The sequence below is a fragment of the Alexandromys fortis genome, unplaced genomic scaffold (genome assembly GCF_014885135.2).
Source record: "Alexandromys fortis isolate MF-2015 unplaced genomic scaffold, M_Fortis_MF-2015_v1.1 scaffold_70, whole genome shotgun sequence".
NCBI classification, from domain to species: domain Eukaryota; kingdom Metazoa; phylum Chordata; class Mammalia; order Rodentia; family Cricetidae; genus Alexandromys; species Alexandromys fortis.
The window spans coordinates 3930944-3953007 of NW_026067955.1; the positions used below are offsets into that span (position 1 = coordinate 3930944).

A 22064-nucleotide genomic window follows, 5' to 3' on the forward strand; every position below is an offset into this window, starting at 1 on the left:
GGGAACAAGGTATTATCAATCAAATTTATATTAAGATTATGTGCTAGAATTTCTATTTATCTTCATCTTAGAAGCAAAATGCATGTCTTTTTTTTTGAGTTGATTGACATTTCCCTGATAATTCTCATATGAGATGGGCTTATTTTGGTAGAATTTTTAAAATGTAAAGAGCATTATATTGGAGTTAACAGTGAGAGTGCTCAGATGTCACATATATTTTATTAGAAATTTAATAATGTGCATGGATCAGCCTGGTGGCTTAGTTGGTAAAGACACCTACCTACAAGCCTGATGACCTAAGTTCGAACCTTGGGACCCAAGTCGTGGAAAGGGAGAAGCGACTCTCACAGTTTGCCCTCTTATCTCCATATATGTGTACCTCACAAAGCAAGTAAACAAACAAACAAAAAGAGGTTTAATAATATAGCTCTATGAAATTATTTACATATTCAAGATTCAGTCCTTACTTGGGGCTTCTGATGGCTCGTTTAGGAAGCCTAGACAAATAACATAATGGAATAATAAGCATGTCTTGCTAGAACTGGTATTCTTATGGAATAGAGGCATGCTGAATTGAGAAAGGAGCCCAGGGGCCACAACTATTTTCTTTAGAAATTGACCAAAAAACTCTCACAATGTTTTAAGCATGTTGAGGAAATCCTATCCAGAGCTGTGTTCTTAGTTATAAAATTGATCCTTTAATTTTTCCCATACCCATCTCTCCCATCTCATTGTCTGAAAGCCCTTTGACTGCTGCTGCTATAGATGGCAGAGGTCTCTACAGTGTCTTCTGAAGGCTCCGTGGTTGATGTCTGCTTTTCCTCTGCAGTGCACGTCCCCGGGCGGAGCTGCCCATCTGCAAAGCAGGTCTATGCTAAGACCTCTGGAGCTCTCTTCACCCGGTCAGACCTCATACTCCGAAAATGAGATTTTAAAGAAGGAGTTAGAAGCGATGCGAACTTTCTGTGACTCGGCCAAGCAAGACCGACTGAAACTCCAAAACGAGCTGGCTCACAAGGTCGCAGAGTGCAAAGCCTTGGCTCTGGAGTGTGAGCGCGTCAAGGAGGACTCGGACGAGCAGGTCAAGCAGTTGGAAGATGCCCTCAAGGACGTGCAGAAGAGGATGTACGAGTCTGAGGGGAAGGTCAAGCAAATGCAGACCCACTTCCTGGCCCTGAAGGAGCACCTGACCAACGAAGCAGCCACAGGGAACCACCGCATCACCGAGGAACTGAAGGAGCAGCTGAGGGACATGAAAGCCAAGTATGAAGGCGTTTCCGCGGAGGTGGGAAAGCTGAGGAACCAAATCAAACAGAGTGAGATGTTGGTGGAAGAGTTCAAGAGAGACGAAGGCAGGTTGGTGGAAGACAATAAGAGGCTGCAGAAGGAACGCAGCGCGTGTGAGATGGAGAGGGAGAAGAAAGGGAGACGGCTGGTGGAGGTGGAGAGCCAGCTGAAAGAGCTGCTGGCAAAGCTGGCCCTCTCCGTCCCCGCGGAGAGATTTGAGAGCATGAAGAGCTCGCTATCCAGCGAAGTCAATGAGAAAGCGAGAAAGCTCGCGGAGGTGGGCCGGGACTATGAGAACTCTCTGGGGGAAGTTCGACAGCTGAAGAGGGAGCTGGAGAGCGCCCGGGCCAAGCTGGCCCAGCACATCAGACCGGAGGAGCACGAGCAGCTCAGGAGCAAGTTGGAGCAGAAGTCGGGAGAGCTGGGGAAGAAGGTCACAGAGCTAACCCTCAAAAACCAGACGCTACAGAAAGAAGTGGAGAGAGTCCACGTGGACAACAAGCGTCTCAGCCAGCAGGTGCACAGCCTCACGGTGGAGATGGAGACGTGCTACGTGCCTCTAAAGGTGAGTGAGGAGATGAAGAAGGCCCATAACGTGAGCGTGGAGGAACTGAATAAGAAGCTTTCGGACGTAACACAGAGGTACACGGAGAAGAAGCTAGAAGCAGAGAGGCTGCTGGTGGAGAGGGACAGGCTGACTAAGAGTGTCAGCCGCCTGGAAGCTGGGTCTGTAGCTCCTGAAAAACATGAAAAGGAGCTAATGGGTCTCAAGTCCAATATTGCCGAACTCAGAGAGCAGCTGTCTGAACTTAATAAAAAATGTGCGGAGGATCAGGAGAAAATGCGTGCACTCTCGTCCGAAAACACTAGCTTGAAAAAGACTCTGAGTAGCCAGTATGTACCCTCCAAAACCCACGAGGAGGTGAAGGCCTCACTGGGCAGCTCACTGGAGAAAACCAACAGAGCGTTGCTTGATGCCAAGAAAAGGTTTGACGACATGAGTCAGGAGTTTTCAAAACTAAGAGATGAGAATGAGGTATTGAGAAGGAACCTGGAGAACGTTCAGAATCAAATGAAGGCCGACTACGTGAGCCTGGATGAGCACTCAAGAAAGATGAGCACCGCGAGTCAGAGCCTGAAGGAGGCGCAGGACGCGAACACTGCCATCCTGGCCGACTACCGCCGAGGTCAGGAGGAGATCCTCACACTGCACGCTGAGATTAAGGCCCAGAAAAAGGAGCTCGACACCATCCAGGAATGCATCAAGCTGAAATACGCTCCCCTTGCCCGCTTGGAAGAGTGTGAGCGCAAGTTCAAGGCCACGGAGAAAGGACTGAGGGAGCAGTTATCAGAGCAGACACACAAGTCGCGCCTCAAGGAGGAAGAGGTCAAGAAGGGCAAGCAAGAGAATGAGCGGCTGAGGCAGGAGCTTGCTGCCCTTCAGAAGGAGTTGAAGGGTAGGAACGCTCTGGTGGAAGAGGCCAGGGAAGCGGAAAGAGCGCTAAGCGGGAAAACAGAAGAACTCAACAAACAGCTGAAGGACCTGTCCCAGAAATACACCCATGTGAAGAATGAGAAAGAGAAGCTGGCAGAAGAAAGGGCCAAGCAAGCCTCTGAGGTCCTCGCAGCCCAAAACCTTCTGCAAAAGCAGCCCGTCCCACTGGAGCAGGTGGAGGCTCTAAAAACATCTCTCAACGACACAATCGAGCACTTACGGGAGGAACTGAGGAGTAAACAGAAGTGTCTGGAGAAAGAGCAGCAGACAGTGAGCAAGCTTCAGCAGCTGCTGGAGAATCAGAAGAACTCCTCGGTGCCCCTGGTGGATCATCTGCAGATAAAGGAAGCCTTCGAGAAAGAGGTCGGAATCATGAAAGCCAGCCTGAGAGAAAAGGAGGAGGAAAGCCAGAACAAAACCAAGGAAGTCTCCAAACTCCAGACTGAGGTTCAGAACACCAAGCAGGCGCTGAAGAATTTAGAGACCAGAGAGGTCGTTGATATGTCAAAATACAAAGCCACGAAGAACGATCTGGAGACCCAGATCTCTAACTTAAATGACAAACTGGCCAGCCTGAACAGGAAGTATGACCAAGTGTGTGAGGAGAAGTTCGCTGCCAAAGACGCGAAGGAACTGCTTCATCTCAGCATCGAGCAGGAGATCAAGGACCAGACGGAACGGTGCGACAAGTCCCTGACAACCATCATGGAGCTGCAGCAGAGAATACAGGAGTCTGCCCAGCAGATCGAAGCGAAGGATAACAAGGTAGGCACGGTGCCGATGGAGTGGCTGTGCGGAGGAAACCCACATGATAGATGTGACTCCGTAGCACATGTCCCACAGACAGGTGTGTAAAACCATTCCTGACACACCACCCTTCCAATTGACTACAGGTGTGTCAAAAAAAAAAATCTCCAAATTGAAAAAGCACAAAAATCGAAGGTTTTCTTCTTTCTGTTCCTTTGGCTGGAAGTTAAGGGAAAGGGGGAGAATAAGGTTCACTTCCTTGTAGCGACGAATCAGAATCTGGTGGGCTTCTTCCTTGAGAAGTCAAAGTCACTGGGAACATCCAGACACCATCTCCCTACTCACCCGGACCAGGGCACCGAGCCCACGCCACCATTTTACAGACCTGGCCTGGGATGTTTTGTCTTTCTTGTGTTGTGCTGTGTCCTGTGTACCCTGTCATCCTCCATCTTTACCCTGAAGTCCACAGTGGCCAGGCTCACCTATGGTTGGCAGTTCCTCCAAAATCTCAGGCTTTATTTTAGCTTCGCCATTCATTAAATTAAAACATTTTAAGAGCAGGATTTATAATTTATTCTTCCCTCTTGGTTTTCTTCCTTATGGTCCAATTTTACAGAATAGCTACATAATAATATTTTTGAAGCTGGTAGGTGTCTAGTTTGTACCATGGAGATGAAATATGAAGACTGATCGCAGCTTAATGCATTCACTAAGTAATTACGAAATGGCCTCTACCCACTGGAGAAATAGGGAATGAGAAAAAGCAGGCTCAGATCCAGCTCTCCTCGGCAGCACGTCTCCCCATAAGATCCAGCAATTAAATCCACTCAGCTTATGTGCAAAGTCGTTAGGATGCAGCAGCACATCATTGTGCTAGCTAATGCCTGCATCTATGTACACACACTGCCAGTTAGTAAACAGTGCCACTCCCGGGACCGCAGAGCCGGCTTAGCAGCTAAGAGCACTTGCTGGCTGCTCTTCCAGAAGACTTAGCACCGATGTTGGGCAGCTTACAACCCCCTGAAGTTCCTGCTCTGGGGGAGCATAATGCCATCTTCTGGCCTCAGTGGGCACTGCACACACACCAAAAAGAAATCTTTTTAAAAACTGAATAAATAATACAACCTTCAATGGGAAGAGAAAGTTAATTTGCTTGTACATGAGCCAAGCTCTTTTACTTCCATGCTCCATCTAACAAAACCCCTTTCCAGTATTCAGGCCTCACCTGGAGGATAGTTCAGAGGCCCCAGAGGACCCTTCCTACTCATAGAACGCCAAGCTCATGACCCAGCCCTAGGACGTGCGTGATGTTTATTCTCAGTCTGGTGTTGTCTTTGGAAGAAATTTCCTGAGGGACTTCAGGCCCAGAAATTGTAAGAATAGTTAGTACGCCGTGGGTGCCATTGGGAGATTCTCGGCAGCATCCCACCTGCTGGTCACAGCTTGCCTCAGGTGGGGAGTGTTCTCTGTGCAGAGGTGTTCATCAGAAATGATGGCACGTGGTTTCCTACAACCTCCCTCTGTCTCTCAAAAGATCACGGAGCTGCTGAATGACGTAGAAAGACTGAAGCAGGCGCTCAACGGCCTTTCCCAGCTCACCTACACCAGCGGCAGCCCCAGCAAGCGGCAGAGCCAGCTGGTGGACACTCTGCAACACCGAGTGAGAGACCTGCAGCAGCAGCTGGCTGTGAGTGTCCAGGGCACGAGGGGCGGGGCCGGCTGAGTGAGTGTGTGTGTGTGTGCGCGCGCACACAGCTTCCATGCAGCTGATTACAAACTCGTGTGTAATCTGCTTAATGTCACCATTACTTGTGGTATGATAGTGTCATTTATTTGATGCCTACTGTATACCACTACAATAAGCATTCCGTCATTTTCTCTCTAAGCTGTGCCTCTACCCCATTCTACAAAGCAGGGTGGTTTAACGAGACTTCCTTGACTCATGACTCTGGAGGGACTGCATCTAGTGTGGACCTTCTGGCTGTGTCACAGCGTGGTAGAAACTGTCACACAGGAGAACAAGAGTGAGAGGGGGCAAAGGACCCTCATAAGGACTCTGGCAGGAAGAAGCCTGTGATGATGACGCCAGTAATGTGGGCACTGGAGACTGGGAGCTGTTCCTGCCGCCTGAGGTCTGGAGCACCTTCCAGCAGCTCTCTCCCTGGCAGGGAAGGCTAGCAGGCAATTGGGAATTGGCTCCAAAGAGGAAGGAAGAACTTGGCATGAATCTGTAAAGCATTTTGATGGGTGAAAGGAAGACAGAGGAATCTTCCAGGCCACGAAAATAGTGTGGGAAGACCACTGAGGCGGAGTCTAGCCACCATGACCAGAGAGAGATAAAGGCACAGTGGGGTGTGGCAGTAAGCCTACATCCTAGAGACAGAGGATGGGCGGGGGAGCTCAGCAGTAACAGCACACGGTGCACAAGCCTGACAAGCCGGGGACGCACATACAGGCGGGAGGAGAGAACCGCTCCTCAGACCCGCCCTCTGCCTCCTTGTGTGCCCACGTTCTTATTCATATTCTCCCCCTCCTCCTCCCACACTAAAACAACAATAACAACAACACCAACACAGTTGTTTTTTTTTTTTTTTTTAAAAAAAAAAAAGACCTGAGCTTGAGAGATGGCTCAGCAGTTAGGAAGTTAGAAGCATATACTGCTCTTGCAGAGGACTCAAATTCAGTTCCCTGCACCCACGCTGAGCACAGCAGCTCACAACACCTAACTCTAGCTCCAGGGGATCCGATGCCTCAGCAACTGTGGGCTCTGCACTCACACACACACACACACATACACACTTAAAATAATAAAAATAAATTTTGAAAAAAGACTTGGCTTTTGCTATTTGAGACTGAGTTTTGGGGGGCTTGGAAGACCAAACTGATACGTTGGGATTCTTTCTCATATGTAAAGAGGCAAGCCCTGAGGTCTTTGAGCCAACACTGATGAAAAGGAAGAGCTAGCTCAACCCTGGAAGCATGACAAAGGGGACATGGGAAACAAGAGGGGAAGCTTTTGTAGTGGCCTGAAGCATCAGTTGCCAAGTTCATAGCAGTAGAAGTAAACTGAGGCAGCAATCCCCTGTGACTTAGGATAACTGGTATTGCTTTCCCAGTAATAGCCCTATGCATTATGGGAAAATCTTACACTAGTGCCAACATGAGTAATTCAGCATCTGTGGTTTGTTCTACGAGTGGCAGGAGCCCTTCACTAGTCTGCCAGTCTGCAGCAGGAGGTCTTGGCACAGCATCGCCACAAGCCTCCTGGCCCTGCAGATGTGGGTGCTGATGTTGTCATCTGTCTACCTTCCCCTGGTTCTAGGATGCTGACAGACAGCACCAGGAAGTCATCGCTATCTATCGGACACACCTTCTCAGTGCGGCACAGGTAAGCGCTGCTGTGTCTTTGGAAAGACTGTTCATTTTAGAGAAAAATAAAATACTGTTTTTATTTTTTGAATAATCTTACATGAATGTAATTGACATTTGAAGTTGCTCTAGCCCATATGCTTATTTAAAAATAATTGTGTTTCTTTTAATCATGGCTTGCATATCTCCCAGAACAATTTACAAAGCTATACAGCAACACAACATCTTAAATTTAGTGTTGTGTCCATCTGCTTGTCACTCATCCTCTAGACAGTTTGGCAACACACGATGGCAGCTCACGTTAGCAGTGTCTCTAGCTGGGATAATGCCTGACATCGCACGTGGCTGTCAGCAGGCAGAGGGAGAGTCGAGGGGCCTGCATATGTTTCCTGGTGGCTTCGGGGGTTCTTTGAAGTACAGAAAACTTAGTCTGAAAAGGACAAAGGGGGTATGCTTCGAATTGTTGTAACTAAGGGAAACTGTTCTGAGACACTTGCTAGTCATCTATGGAGCTGTAAACTTACAGAAGTAGAAGGCGGTGAGTCCTCTTGTTTAGTGGTGGCCTGAGAAAGCCTTCAAAAAACTCATGCTAAGAAAATGTTTAGGGTGTGAGAGAGGGGTTGTTACTGCTCTGTGGCAGCCGTGTGAACAGCGTCTCCCGGGTTCTCAGAATACATTGTTCAGGAAAATGAACTGAGAGAGACAAACGTTGGAATGACAGGCAAGCGATAATAGGAATTATTTGGATTTGGAAAGTGTTAGGCCACACTGTTCTGAACGAAAAAAAAAAAAAGAAGGGAGGGTGAAAGATGGATGCTGAGAGAAAATTTCAAAGAAACATGATTTTTTTTTCGAAGAAAACTTAAATAGTAAATGTGCTCTCTGACATCTAATTCTACTTGTTCTGTAAGGATGGAGGGGCCCTGAGAGGGAGGGATGGTATATGAAGGGTGCTTCCCTTCTCCTGTTTGGGTGGGAAGGACATTTGCTGAGATCTGAAAGGTTGTTCAATTATTAGTGCTATCAGTGGGCAATAGAGTAGCGCGTTTACGAGGGGAATTAGAGAAGCACTGGGCTGGCTGGAGAGATGGCTTAGTGGGTAAATGCAGGATACCCACCCAATGTCCTTTCCACGAATGTGTGTGTGTGTGTGCGTGGGTGCACACGCACACAAAGGGGGGGGGAGAGAGCGAGAGCGAGAGCGAGAGCGAGAGCGAGAGAGAGAGAGAGAGAGAGAGAGAGAGAGAGGCTCGATATTAGAAAGGATGAGAAACATTCTGGTCTTGGCTAGAGGGGGCAGAGCAAAAAAAAGAAATGACAACTTCACAGACATTCCTCTGAAATGTAAAGTTGTTTTCTGCTGAGTCCTAATGAGGCAACAGCAGCAGTTGGCATCTGAAGTCTTCTTGCCGTCTGGCATCATACAGTTAACTATGGATCCAGATTAGTCAACTGTGGCTAGCGTTTGAAATTTAAAAACAGATTTGGGAGGCATGACTTTTTATATTCATTGACACGTCCTTCCAAAATCTATTCAGATGCTTCAATAATAAATTAATAAAAAAGAAGAAAGTAGAAACATGTAAGCCTATCATAGACTTGCATCTGTTTAACCCTGCTGCTTTAAAACGTATGTGTGCTTGCACATGTGTGAGTGTGCAGGTGCATGTGGAGGCCAGAGTAGGACACCAAGTGTCTTTGTTCCTCTGTGCTCTGCCTTATTGCCTGGGCAGGGTCTCTCACTGAACCTGAAGCTAGGCTGGCCAACCAGAGAGCTCTTGGGATCCACCCATCTCCACCCTGAAATACAGCCTTGCCCAGGGTTTTTATGTGGTTGGTGGGGATTCGAACCCAGAACCTCACGTTTGCACAGCAGCCATTCTTCCTCACTGGGCCTTTTCCCCAGCCCCTGGTTTAATGGTTTCCTCTAAAATATAAATGGCTAACACACTCAACTTTGCAACGGGGGAGACATCAGTGTGTAAGAGGTACCTTTAGCTGTAGTGTGGGCCAGGTGTTTGTAGAATGGGGTCTTTTATGTTCTGTTGGGTGGAAGTGTAAATTGTTCTTTCTAGTAAAGAAAATTTTGAAGTACTTTGAAAAAACAAATATTGGGCTGTTTTGTTGTGGTGGTTATTGTGGTTTGATTTTTTGAGTCAGGTCTCAAATAGCCCAGACTGCCCTTAAATTCCTGATCCTCTTGCTGCCACTTCCTGTGTGCTGGCCTTATAGCTGTTTACTGTGCACCCAGTGCTAAACCTGCCTTTTGAGCCAGTTATTTCTTCTCCAAGTGTCTGGCTATAAAGATGTGTGTGTGTGTGTGTGTGTGTGTGTGTGTGTGTGTGTGTGTATCTTAAATCTCTGAAATTAGGAAAGAGGCAAAGAAATTTAAAGTCTGTATACTGGGATATTACATAAAAGATTAACAGCTAGCTGACCTTGGAGAAAGATTGCTGTGACACTGGGTGCGAAGCAAGCTGCAGAGATATGTCATCTTGCTTATGTAAAAATTGTAAGCATGGGAATTATTTTTTCTCAGTTCTATTCTCCTTAAAGGGGCAGAGCAGAGAGATGGCTGAGTGGGCAAGGCACGGTCCCGCGAGCTTACGGACCACAGTTAGATACTCAGCTATGCCGAAACGCTGAGTTGGTATGTCAGCAAGCTGGCAGGAAACAGAGACAGGAGCCCTGGGGCAAGCTGGCTAGGAAGACTCATCATCCCAATGGCAAACTCTGGTTTCAAGTGACAGCCCCTGCCTCTGTATAGAAGGCAGAGGATGTTTGAGGACACATGTGTACACGTATACACATGCTTGTAGCTTATTGTTAATGTATGCGGCCCTGCACAGCAGAGACCATTGCTGTCCATTGGGTTTTGCTCATAAGTGTTAAGAGCAAGAGCCCCTTCTTGTGACCAGACACCTTTATTTCCGTGGCCCAGTTCCTGTGGGGCGCTCTTACCTTGGTGAGGGGTTCACCCGTGAAACAGCCAGATGTGCTCTAGGATAAAGGCTTCCCCCTTTATCAGTTCAGTAAAGATGACACGCGATGTTTCTTCCCCTCTTCCTTCTCTCCAGGGTCACATGGATGAAGACGTGCAGGCGGCCTTATTGCAGATCATACAGATGCGACAAGGCCTTGTGTGCTAGTGTCGACTGACCTGGAGCCTGTCCTGCTGGTGCTATGCATTCTGGGTGCAACTCCATGGCTCTTCTGGGCCTGACTCTAATAGTATCCGTAAAATAAAATATATTTTGTTCTGTTGTTGAATTCTATTTTATTTTTATGAGACAAACATGTCATTGAGTTTTTCAGTTGGTTCAAACCTTAGATTTTGTGTATGTTCATTTCACACAGTGGCAAATGGCATGCACTGTCTTTTCTATTCACTTTTTAAACTATATGTCTTAAAAATGGTGAGTCCCTAATGAAATGTGAGCCATTTGAGTGGGGCCATATGAAAAGGGGCCGAAGTAAGCACTTAAAGATTGATTTTGGAGAAGTAAATTCAGCTGTTAGCTCTTTGTAAGTGCATCAAAAGATCTTCCAGGAACTGAGGAGATGGCTTAGTCAGTAAAATTCTTTTCAGGCAACCATGAGGATCTGAGTTCAATCCCCAGGATCCAGTTTCCCACACCCAGGTGCAGCAGGGTGCACCTGTAATCCCAGCACTGAAGAGGCCGAGAGAGCAGAGTCTCTGAGCCTCTGAGCACATCCAATCAAAGCAGCCAGATGCAGTTCACAGAGACCCTGTCTCAAAAAATAACATGGAAAGTAATTGAAGATGCCTCCATATGTACACACACACACACATGCACACGCACACACACATACATGCACACGCACACATGTGCATGCATATTCACAAACACATCATTTATTTTCTCATATGATCTTCAAGCTTTACAGACTTTGGAGGAGTGGCTATGGACTAGCCGAGGTGCGTCTTTATTGAGCAGTACAATGAGTCCCTTTGGCTTTGTTTTTCTTCTTACACTAATACCTTTTAAAGTATTATTTCCCTTCATAAATGTTTGCGGTGCTAAGTTCCAGTTAGATCAAGAAGAGGCAGGCACGGAATATTTGAGGAATTTATAAGAAGATTGCCTCCTGGTCTCCATGGCGAAGCGTTAGCCTTTTGTTCCTTGTGCTTGACATTTCTTGCCATGGTCTTTCAAATGAGAATAAAGAGAAGTGATGCGCGAAATTTTTCAGTGTCAAAAATTTGACTTTTTTGCAATTGCTTTGCCATTTGTGGCTGTTGTAATCAAGCACTCGTAATGCATGCACCCTCCAAATGTTTCAGACTTATTTATAGGAACGTTATCCGAACGGGATTAATAACGTGAAACAAGTTTCTTGCAAAAATTTGCATTAGAGAATTGATTTGAAGAAACAGCATCAAGTTTTAGACAACAGTGCTACAATGCAGTGAACTGCCAGAATAAAGACAGCAAGAAGATAATGGAATTGAAAATGTTTATGGTTAATTCTCTAACCAGCTATTTTACTAACTGTATCTTAGGAGAACTTTTATGTCTTTATTTTGATTACTATTTTGTTTACTGTTCACACTAAAAGCACTAATTTGACATTTAGCAAGTAATTGTACAAATGGATCATTTTAGCTAAGCTCTTGTATGTGTGTGTGTGCACGGTGCATATATGTATGTTCATGTGTGTACAGCTGTGTGTGTGTGTGTACATGCACAGGTATATGCATACACAGAGGCCCTAAGTTGATGTCGTCTGTCTCTCCACTGCTTACCACTTACTGAATCAGGGGTTCTCATTGACTCCAGAGCTCGCCGGTAGGCTAGATTAGTGAGCCAGCTTGGCCTGGGGATCCCTCTTATCTCTGGCTCCCTGGTGCTGGGATTACAGGTGGCCACTAGGCCTGTCTGGCTTTTATAAGTCAGCTCTGGGGACTCAGACTCTGCTCTTGAGATGCACATGGCAAGCACTGTGTTCACTGAGCCATCTCCCCAGCTCCTGAGTTTCCTTCCATTGCAAATTGTGCCTTAATCCTTGAGTATTCTGAACCAAGTTTTTTAAATCTTATCTTTAATGAACACAGTTGGAAAAATTGCCACTCACGTCAAGGATTGAAAAAGCATTTCTTCAAAATAGACAAGGTTACATATGGGCACTTCCACGCAAGGACATAAAGAATTTTAAGAATACTCACCCCATACCCCGACACCCCACTTCATTGGTCCCCCTTGTTCTCCCAGATAGTGTGACTTCTGTTTTCATGTAACCTGTATTCATATTCATTCATGGAGCCACAAATGAGAGAAAAGCATGCGTATCTGTCTTTCTAAGACTGACCTGATTCGCTTACCGTTGCCATCTTCAGTTGTATGTATTTCCCTACAAATGGCACAACTTCATTCTTTCTAAGTCAGCGTTTTCCACATTTCTTCAGTGTGTAAACAATGAAAAGTCAGAACTGTTCTATTTTTAACTCTCGAGGTAGATACAGAAAGTTTACACGAACGACAGCTGGTTCCTTAGTTGCTATGTTTAGTACTGTCTTTAGTCATGGATTCTGTTTTCAGAGTTTTTGGCCACTGATTGAAATCTAACCGAGTGATGTTCTGAACTGAATACCTGTGTTCAGATCTGTGTTTTCCTTAGTAGTTGGGGAAGTGACCTTGTGCATATTTTACTTCATGTTTTAAGTTTTGTTCTTTTAAATCTTTTGTATGTGTGTATGTATGTGCACATGAGTGCAGGTGCCCAAAGAGGCCAGAAAGGGGCATCAGATCCCCCTGGAGCTGGAGCTATAGATGGTTCTTAGCATCCTGACACAGGTTCTGGGAACCAGCTTGAGTGCCCTGCCAGAGCCGCGTGTGATCTCGCCCACTGAGCCTTCTCCCCAGCCCCTTCATAACTGTTTTCTTTTGAATTGCTCAGAGTACCCTTATAGAAGACTAGAAAGCTAAGGAGTCTGTTCCTCATTTCTGGAGAATTTAGAGTGAAAGCTGCGAGAATCTGAATATGGAAGATGATAGTCATTTTGGTGGACTGTCTGGAACCCTCTTAAGCCAGCCCTATTGTCACCCGCTCACCTGGTGAGGTGCCAGGCTGAGATTGCACCTAAAGCATTGGTGACTAAAGCCTTTCAGTAAGAGTGGAGCATAGACCATGAGGGATGCTTGTCTTTGCCACTTTATGTTCAGAAAGACCGTGACCTAAAGTGGCCAGTTGTCACCTGAAGATCCGCAAGGTCTCGGAGGGTCACTGAATTCTAACAGGGGTCCGATCCTTTATTCTTCAATCCTTAGGTTTTTTTTTTTTTTTTTTTTTTTTTTTTGTCATTCCTGCATCATCTCGTAAGCTCATTCTTTTTGACCTACAGCCAGCATTAAGAATTATCTATTAAAACTGGGACAACGAGGGGCTGGAGAAATGGCTTGGTGGTTAAGAGCACTTACTTGCCGTTCTTGCAGAGGACCTTGGTTTGGTTTCCAGAACATTCTCCATATGAGGTAGCTCACATCTGCCTGTAACTTCAGGTCTAGGGTGTCCAGTGTCCTCTTTTGGTCTCTGCAGGCTCCAGGCATGCATATGGCATACATACATATATAAAGATACATGTATACCAAAATAATTTAAATACTGGGCTGGCGAGATGGCTCAGTTGATGATGGCATTTAACACCAAACCTGACAACCTAAGTTTGGTCCCTGGAACCCACCTTGTGGAAGGAACTGACTCCCTCAAGCTGTCCTCTGACCTCCATGCACTTGTAGAAATTGGGTGCGTACCCTACACTCCATACTCCAACCCCCCAAATTATTACCTATTAAAAAAATTAATTCATGCAGTGGCTAGCCGCTAGGTATACCTTTCTTATTCTAAAATCCCAAGTGAAGTTAGTGTAGTTTTTGTTGTGAATTGGATCTTAACTGTCTCCCCAAACCCATGTGTTAAAGGTTGGTGACTAGCCCGTCGTGCTATGGGCTGGTGGGGTGTAGAGGAAACTCGAGCAGGCCTAGAGACAGACAGTGAGGCATCAGATAGGACCCACAGAATCGTCTCTCTGACCCGGTACTCACCTTGGCCTTAAGCGACTGTACAGATTTAAAAGTGAAAAGATGAAGCCAGGACAGTGGCTGTTCTCCCACAAGTCTCCCTGGGCAGTGGGAAGGCTGTGGTTAGCACAATTAGGCATGTGGCCTCCCTTATGTATTAGAGGGCATTCTTGTTATTTATGCCTGCTTGAACAAACATCACCAATGAATGGATCCAACCAAAAGAAGATAACAAAAATGTCACATGTAAATGAAAAAGAGGCTTTTTGAGGGCCGCTTCCCTAGCTATATAGACACATGATTTGGTCACATATATGTATACATATTTATATGCATATATGAATTTATATGCAATGAAATAGAGGAGGAGGCATCAGAAAAACAATGTCCCCGTAATTATTTGGTATCGAATTGTCTTATTTAATAGGCACAAGTCTTATTTATTTTATGCAGGTTTGCAGATTTATTTTTTATGATAGCAGACCTGGGAATATCCTGGATTCTAGAAAGAGTTTAGAGAGGTTATTGCCTTCTTAATAATTTAGAGCGTCTATTGCTGTGCCAAGTCAGAAGATTAACATTTAATAGAAAAAATTATATATCTATAATTCAGTCACGGCTATTAGATCAGATGGATTTTACATTAAGTGAAAAAGATGTTGAGCATTTAAGGGCCATTAAACTACAGGACTCTTTTATTAGGTTTTAAGGCCTCGGAGCCAGGTCCTGCTGTGGGGAGTATTTATTTTACATATACAGAATGCATTAAGGATGGAGAAAGGGCACACATTTTCAAAGAAAACAGGCCATGAAAAATTGTGATTTTCCACATTGTGAGCAGCTGCCGTGCGGAGTCCGTCTTATTTTATAATAATTCGTTTTATGCATCATTAAGTAGCTTTCTCAGAGATGAGGAGCATAGGGTGAAGGCCATTTCCCAATGGTACCCGCAGGAAGGCTGAGTGACAGCGTCTCTTCTGAGGGGTAGGACTTTTAAAAATCCTATTTCCAAATCCTGAGAGGAAACTGAAGGTTACAGTGGGAATCCCTCTCCAGAAGCGCTTTCAGGACCAGAGAGACAGGAGCGAGGCTAGCAAATGTCCTCCCTCTCTCTTTCCCTCCCTCCCTCTCATATGCATGTGTATGGGTGTGCGGGTGTATTCACCTCTCCCGGCAAGTGTGGAGGCCAGAGCTTGGCTGCTGATCTTCCTCCAGTGCCCTTAACCTTATTTTTTTGAATCAAGTTCTCACAACTGAATCTGGAGCTCACTGGTTTTTTTGGCCCTGAAGATCTGAGGCTGCCAGCATGTGCCACCAGGCCTGATTGTTTATGTGGGTGCTGGGATTAGAACTCACGTCCTTGTGCTTGGGAGAAGCACTTTGCCAATGCCGCCATGTCCCCTAATGGCGTTTCTAAACCTTTTTCTCATGGCGCCTCCGTTGTCAGTGAGGGGCTAGAATTTGGTCCATGAGAGGAAGTGCATGCTAGTGAGGAGAACGTCTAAACCATCATTTTTATTACATATATGCTCAGAACACATTTCACATTGTAGGAACAAAAGCATAAGTTATATCTGACATGCTTCTCTTACTCCTTACACCGTTTCTACCTCCCCCAAACTGGGCACCAGGTTCACATCAGGGACTCTGAGACAAGGCGGGAATGAAGTTGGTCTCATCAGTAACCTTTTCTCCTCTACTGTGTCCAGATAGATTTTGCTCCTTTTTATTCCCTTCTCCCTCTTGCTTGCTATTCTGAGCTTTTTTTAATTGCCTGAAGTGGGGCCTTATGGGCTGTTTAGGCATTTTCCTCAGGATTTAAAAATGAAGCCAATTTATATTCTCAGTCTTCTTGCTAAAAATCTGTTAAACCACAATAAGAAGGACTGCTACTTAAAAGAAAGAAAGAAAGAAAGAAAGAAAGAAAGAAAGAAAGAAAGAAAGAAGCCCTCTGTCATTGCCACAATCATTGGTCCCTTGGAGCTGCAAGATCTCTATGCACAATCAAAAAGGTGAGCTGGGCAAGTGGGAGTGCCGAGCTAGCCCAGGGGAGTGGCTCAAGGGCTGAAGACTCCCTGCTCTCTCACAGTTCCTCACCCCCACCCCGCTTTTTCTCAGTAAATTGTTCCAGTTGGCCCTAATCCCTGAGCAGTTCAGCTCCTTTAAAACCATCTTTATTCATTCACACCAATTGACACTTTAAAAAAAAAAAAAATCCCCAGCGACTATTCATCTGCGTCTAAATATATCCGTCAGAGCCGAATGTGTTTAAGGGGATTTACCATCTGCTTATTCAAAATACTATTTGTTGTCAATATTTTTGGTGTACCAGCGTCAGGCTTGTTATTATAATATGCATAGCCACTTTACAGCAGCAGAGCCCCAAATCCATCGCAGCAGCGTTGGAAGGACCTGAAGGAGGGCTTTTCTCCAGCTCCGCTCCACTGTCTGCCATGGCTGCTGCGGCTGTGAGCACCGGGAAGAATGCCTTAATAAGCTCTTGCTCTCCTTCCAGGCCCTTTTGGGCAATCACACCCTCCGCGTTCTCTCAGTAGCGAGCAGTTACCAGGACAACAGAGACTTTGAGGAAGGTTTAATTGTGACTTGATGTCGAACCAGAATAAAGCTCTAGTGTCTTTTTGTGTGGATTCTAGGTCCCCAAACAAATGCCAGCGTGCCTGTTTTATTAGGTTAAGGAGGCTTGCAATTTTTTTTTTCTTCGCAATGTGAGAGAGGAAAGGGCGGGGATAGTCCATACTGTAAAGGGCAGGGAAACAAGCAATGACTTTGACCCAGAAAACACTTGGTTAAACACATCCTGTCTTGCTTGCTTTTCTGGAACTGACCTCAGTTTGAACTTCCTTGTGTCACACAGGAGGATGAGAACCCGTGTCTGCCTACACCACATGCACCTCCATTAAGAACAGAAACACTTGTTCCTAGCTTCTGGTCTTGTGGGTCCAGCACAGTAATTGGCATCTTCTCAAGCTGGAGTACCTACTTCTGAGGGCACATGGATGGCACAGCTTGCCAAAGTGCTTCCACTGGCCTTGCTGGAAAGAAGGTCCAGCAGCCAAGAGCACTTGTTGCTCTTCCAAAGGATGCCTGTTCAGCTCCCAGTACCCATGTTTGTGGCTCACAACTGAATGTAAGTAGCGGCTGGGGTCTGGTGCCCTCTACTGGCTTCTATGGACACCTGCATGCATGTGACAAACAGGCACATAAATAAAAATAAACATTTAAAAAACAGGTAGAGCCGGGCGTTGGTGGCGCACGCCTTTAATCCCAACACTCGGGAGGCAGAGGCAGGCAGATCTCTGGGAGTTCGAGACCAGCCTGGTCTACAGAGCTAGTTCCAGACAGGCTCCAAAGCCGCAGAGAAACCCTGTCTCGAAAAACAAAACAAAACAAAAAATAAAATAAAAAGCAGGTAGACAGTGTTATAACTCTATTGCCCTGCTCTGTCACCTGGGTACCTTGTCCCTTTAAGAGACAAACTTCTCCTACCCCAAGTCTCCCCCTGATCTCGTACCTCCTCTCCATCTTTCTCTCTGTCTCTTTTTCTTTAACCCCCATAACCCCTTATATTCTTCCCAGTACCCACTAAATAAACTCTACACCCAAGCTCTCTCTGCATGGCGTATCTGTCTGTTTCCCATCCGCTGCGGTCCCCCACACCAGCAGGGGACCTGCCAGGGTCATGCCACTATAAATCATGATAGGCAGTACCTTTGGAACAACATGCATGGTTGTGCATTCGTGGGTCCTGTTCAGATCCTTAGCACTCACATAAAGCGGGGTGCGGTGGGACGCCTTACAATCGCAGCATTCCTATGGCGAAATGGGAGGCAGGGATGGGAAAATCCCTGGGCACTCCCAGGCCAGCTAGCCTGCTGTGCACATGCAAACAACAGCAAAATAGATGTGCAGAGATGTGCGCTGCACAGGCTGTATTACAGGATCATAAACACACAGAGATGAGGGAGATGCAGAGAAGCAGCAGAGACAAGAATCCAGTTTTCTGACAGGAGGGACGGTTGGGGTCACACCAAAGTTCTGTTTCTTGTGCAGAGGTGGAGGTGGCTCAAAGAGCATCTCACACGTGATGAGCATCATCCGGAAGCTCGTTTCTGCTTCTCTGGCCCAAGCTTGGTTCTTCCCCTTCTCTGTGCTTCCGGGATCAGCCAGGATCAGTGCCATTGCAGCTAACGGAGAACTTAGCTATTTCCCTGGATTCAAAGCGATGGGATATTCCATCTCATTAAGTTTGTCATTGTGGGCAAGAAGAGAGAGATGAGGAAGTTGTCTTGACCTCTGCATCTAATTTAAGAGCCATCTCCAAAAGACTACCAACTTTTTGTTGCAATCTTTTCCTGATTTTATTTTTTGTTTTAATTTTTTTTCTTTCACTCAGAGGTTTAAAAATAGTTTAGTCAAATCTGTCAGTCTTTCATTGTATCTGGCATTGGTGTCGCGTCTTCAATACTCCATGTGTTTGTAACACATCTTATCTGTGTGTGGCGTGTGTGTTCATGCATACAGTGCATGGCCGTGTGTGTGTGCACATGTATAGAGGCCAGAGGTTGACACTGGGTGTCTGCCTTGATTTCTGCCCTAGTTGGCCCGCTGTTGCTTTGATGAAACACTGATCAAAACCAACTTGGGGAGGAAAGGGTTTACTTAGCTTACCACGTCCCAATCACTGTCTGTCTCTGCGGGAAGTCACGCAGGAACTCAAGCAGTAGCAGAGGCAGGTACAGGAAGGAGCACTGCTTGCTTGCCCTCCCATGGCTCACTCAGCCACCTTCTGTCCACAACCAAAGCCCACCTGCCGGGATAGCACGACCCTGGTGAACTGGGCCTTCCCACATGAACCATCAATCAAGAAAATGCCCGTAGAGGTGTCCACAGGTCACCTGAGAGAGGCAATTCCCCAGTTCAAGTTCCCTCTTCCCAGGTGTGTCAGGTTGACAGCTGAAGCTATGATGCACTCCATATTCTCAGAGGCCGAGCTGCTCCCGGCACTGGGCACTTCCGGATTAGGGTGGTTTAGTTTCCTGGCTTTCCCCCAGAGCCCTTGTCTCTGCCTCCCAAATCCTGGGAATGGAGGGGCTGCCACACCAGTCCAGCCTTTTACACAGGTTCTAGAGAACCAAGTCCAATCCTTATACTTCTTCAGAAAGTGCTTTATCTCCTGAGCTGTCTCCACAGCCCCTGTAGCTACAGTTTCCCTACTACTTATATATTACTGTTGATATTTAAACCATTATTTGAAATTTGTTTCATAGTCCAGTATCTAAAGTGCTATACAATCTGGTTAATCTGACATTTAAAGAAATTCGACTCAATAATCTTCATGTTATTTATTGCCTTATACCACCTGGAGCGGTGAGCAGATTAGATTCCCTCTGACGTCCGGGGCTGGTTTCTTTGTTTATTTGGCTGTTTCCTTCGTTATTTTCTAGGAGTCTTTTTAGTTCCACTTCAGAATCTATTGTTTTCTCTCAGATATTTCCACAATTGTGTCTGAAAACGGTAAATGACAACCTTGAACCGATGATAGGGATTTAGAGGAACCTGTGACTTGAGAATTGTCCTTAAGGAAACCTGGGGCTTTTGTTTGCCTGTTTTTTTTTTTTTTTTTTATTGTTGTTCTTGTTTTTGAGATAAGGTCTCATGGATCTGAGACTGGCCCATACTTCACTATGTGCCCAAGGATAACCAGGAACTTCTGGTCCCCCTGCTTCCACTCAGAATGCTAGGGTTGTAAGTGTGACCCCCACACCCTGCTTATGAGGTTCTCGGGGTGGGAACTCACACACGAAGCACACACGAGGCAAGCCCAACCCCCACAGAACTCTGTCTTCCCCCACAGCTGGTTTTTTAACGCCATCTCTGGATTCTGGTGCATTGTCTCCAAGAACCCATCGGCTGAGCTGGGACCATCCAGTGACATCACGACTCTGGCGTGCTCCTCACGGGTGCTGATCCTACCCGATTGTCGTATGGGTAATTATGGCTACATCGAGCAGATAGATGATCTGCTTGACTCAGGACTGTCCCACAGAGTAATTAGGAGAATGAGAAACGGTCAGTTATTCACTCTTAAAACTCTCTGGCAAAGGAGCAGAATGGATTTAGAAGTAGAGCTTTTCTATAACACAGCAGAATGTTGTGACTTGTTGGCAGGCCACGGAAGAACAAGCTGGGAGATGCCCACCACTGACGTGGTTAGGTGTGTTTGAGGGAAACCTGTGGAAGCTGTTGTGTGGACTCAGCTGTGGTGTGGGTGCCGCATGGCTTCCTCCGCTGTACCCAGTCATCATCGCGTCCTCCGCGTTCTCCTGCATCCTTGGTTTGCCCATCTTATTCCCACCAGTTGGAGGGTTGTCTGTTCCTTTCATTTCTACAGTAACCCCCTCGGCCCAGAAGGAACAACTTAGATTGGACTTCTGGAAGCCTCCCAGGAAGTCCCTTGTGAGAGAATTTTCCCTTTTATTCTCAACTCCATGACTACAAAGTGTATTAGTTTCCTACGATCAGGCTTAATACATCACCCTGAATTTGGTGACCTGAAATAGCAGAATTTTATCCTCTCACGGTTCTGTCTGGAAGTCAAAAATTAGAAGCCAGTATCCTAGGTCAAAATCAGAATGTCCATAAGGTTACAGCTTCCTCCAGTGGCCCTAGAGAAGTGGCATCCAATCCTTGCTTCTCTCAGTTTCTGGAAGCTGCCAGCTTTGCTTGGCTTGTGGCTCTGTCATTCAAATCTCTGTTTTGATGGTCACACTCAATACTTAATCTTGGGTTGAAAATCAGCCTTCAACTTCCCGAGGACCCCAGAGAAACATGAGACTGTTAGGGCATTTGTCTCGCCTTGGGCAACATCTTTAGAGCAGTGGGGACTTGACTGTGGGTTTGCACTTCCCTGGGAATGCTGAGCTCTGGCCTCAGACCACCTTTTCTCCTGCACTCTGTTCAGATGTAGCAAGGACCCTACCTTCCTTTACTCAGAGAAGCTGAGACCCAGGGTTGAAAAACAAAAGCAGGGGAATTTCCAAAGAGAAACTCTTGCTGAGAACCTTCTAGAATAGCACTGGGTAATAGAAGAAATAAATGCATTGTGGGGAGGAATTCACTTTTGAAACACGTGAGCTCACCTGGAATCTCACGGAGGTCCCCCCATTTTTGTGATGCAAAGGATTGAAACCCAAGGCCTTGCTGGGTTTTGTGCAGCAAGTTCCTTCCTCATAGCCAGGCCTGGTAGCACAGGTCCATAGTCCTGGCTATTAGAGGCCTAAGTAGGAGGATTGCAGGCTGAGGCTTCCTTGGTCTACACAATGAGTTCGAGACCAGCCTGAACAACTTGGCGAGACCCTGTCTCAGAATAAAACTAATGGGGCCCTGGATGAAGCTCAGTGGTAGGCCCCTTCCCCGTTCAGGCAAGGCCTTTTAGCTCAGTCCCCTCACAGCGTGCCATCTGGGTGTGAGTGTGGATCAGATAATATCAATGGACTTGACCTTAGCCCAAAAGCCAGGAAGCAACTTCCCCTCAGCCCAGGACATAGTTAATGATGGGAATTTATAAAGCTTTGTGAAAGGCAAGGTGTCAGCAAGATTTCGCTCTGTCTCCCGGTAGTCTGGTTATTGGCGTGACCTTGAATAGCTAACTTAACCCAGTGTCTGGGCCTGAATAAAAAGAGAGATGCTTTAATATCACAAAAAACATGCCTTAGATCACCTGTGTTATGAGACTCTAATCTTGCTGTGATTATCCATTCGCCACAATATTGAACTAATAATGTTCTCATCCTTTCCTCTGAATTACGAGCCTTGGAGTTGCTGTTTCTGCCACCGAGCTTGGCTGAGATGTACACGGGCTCACATGCGTCTTGAACCCTCGAGTATCTGCAGAGGGGGAGCTGCAGCGTCCAGCAGCTCTGGAGGTCAGAGCCCTGTGCTGTCTCTGTGACCGTGCTGGGAAGAGGTGCGTCATGCAAGGGGAGACTAAAAGGCACAGAGGGTCAAATGCATGCCAGAAGCAGGCTTCTGAAAAAAGGGTCCCGCTTCACTCCAAGGGGCCCACCTCCCTTCTTCCTGCTGCCCTACTTCACTCCCAGAGTTTA

At 46.3% G+C, this 22064-nt stretch overlaps 1 protein-coding gene and 1 long non-coding RNA gene across 4 annotated transcripts in view; one reads left to right on the forward strand and one right to left on the reverse strand.

Annotated features, from left to right (window-relative positions):
* Uaca (uveal autoantigen with coiled-coil domains and ankyrin repeats) overlaps nt 1–10168 on the forward strand; it is an 89859-nt gene extending 79691 nt beyond the window's left edge. For both annotated transcript variants that reach the window (XM_050151946.1, XM_050151947.1), the window contains exons 16-19: nt 830–3547; nt 5064–5216; nt 6852–6917; nt 9976–10168. In XM_050151946.1, coding sequence (XP_050007903.1) covers nt 830–3547; nt 5064–5216; nt 6852–6917; nt 9976–10047 — 3009 coding nt within the window. In that variant the 3' untranslated portion in view covers nt 10048–10168. The remainder of the gene's footprint in view (nt 1–829; nt 3548–5063; nt 5217–6851; nt 6918–9975) is intronic.
* The window catches only part of LOC126507485 (uncharacterized), a 64330-nt gene that overhangs the window by 5598 nt on the left and 36668 nt on the right, over nt 1–22064 (reverse strand). The window contains exon 7 of one of the 2 annotated variants that reach the window (XR_007593549.1): nt 15075–19464. The exons of the other annotated variant lie outside the window; for it this stretch is intronic. This is a non-coding gene — a long non-coding RNA (uncharacterized lncRNA). Of the gene's footprint in view, nt 1–15074; nt 19465–22064 lie in introns of those variants that run through there. 2 annotated transcript variants of the gene reach the window in all.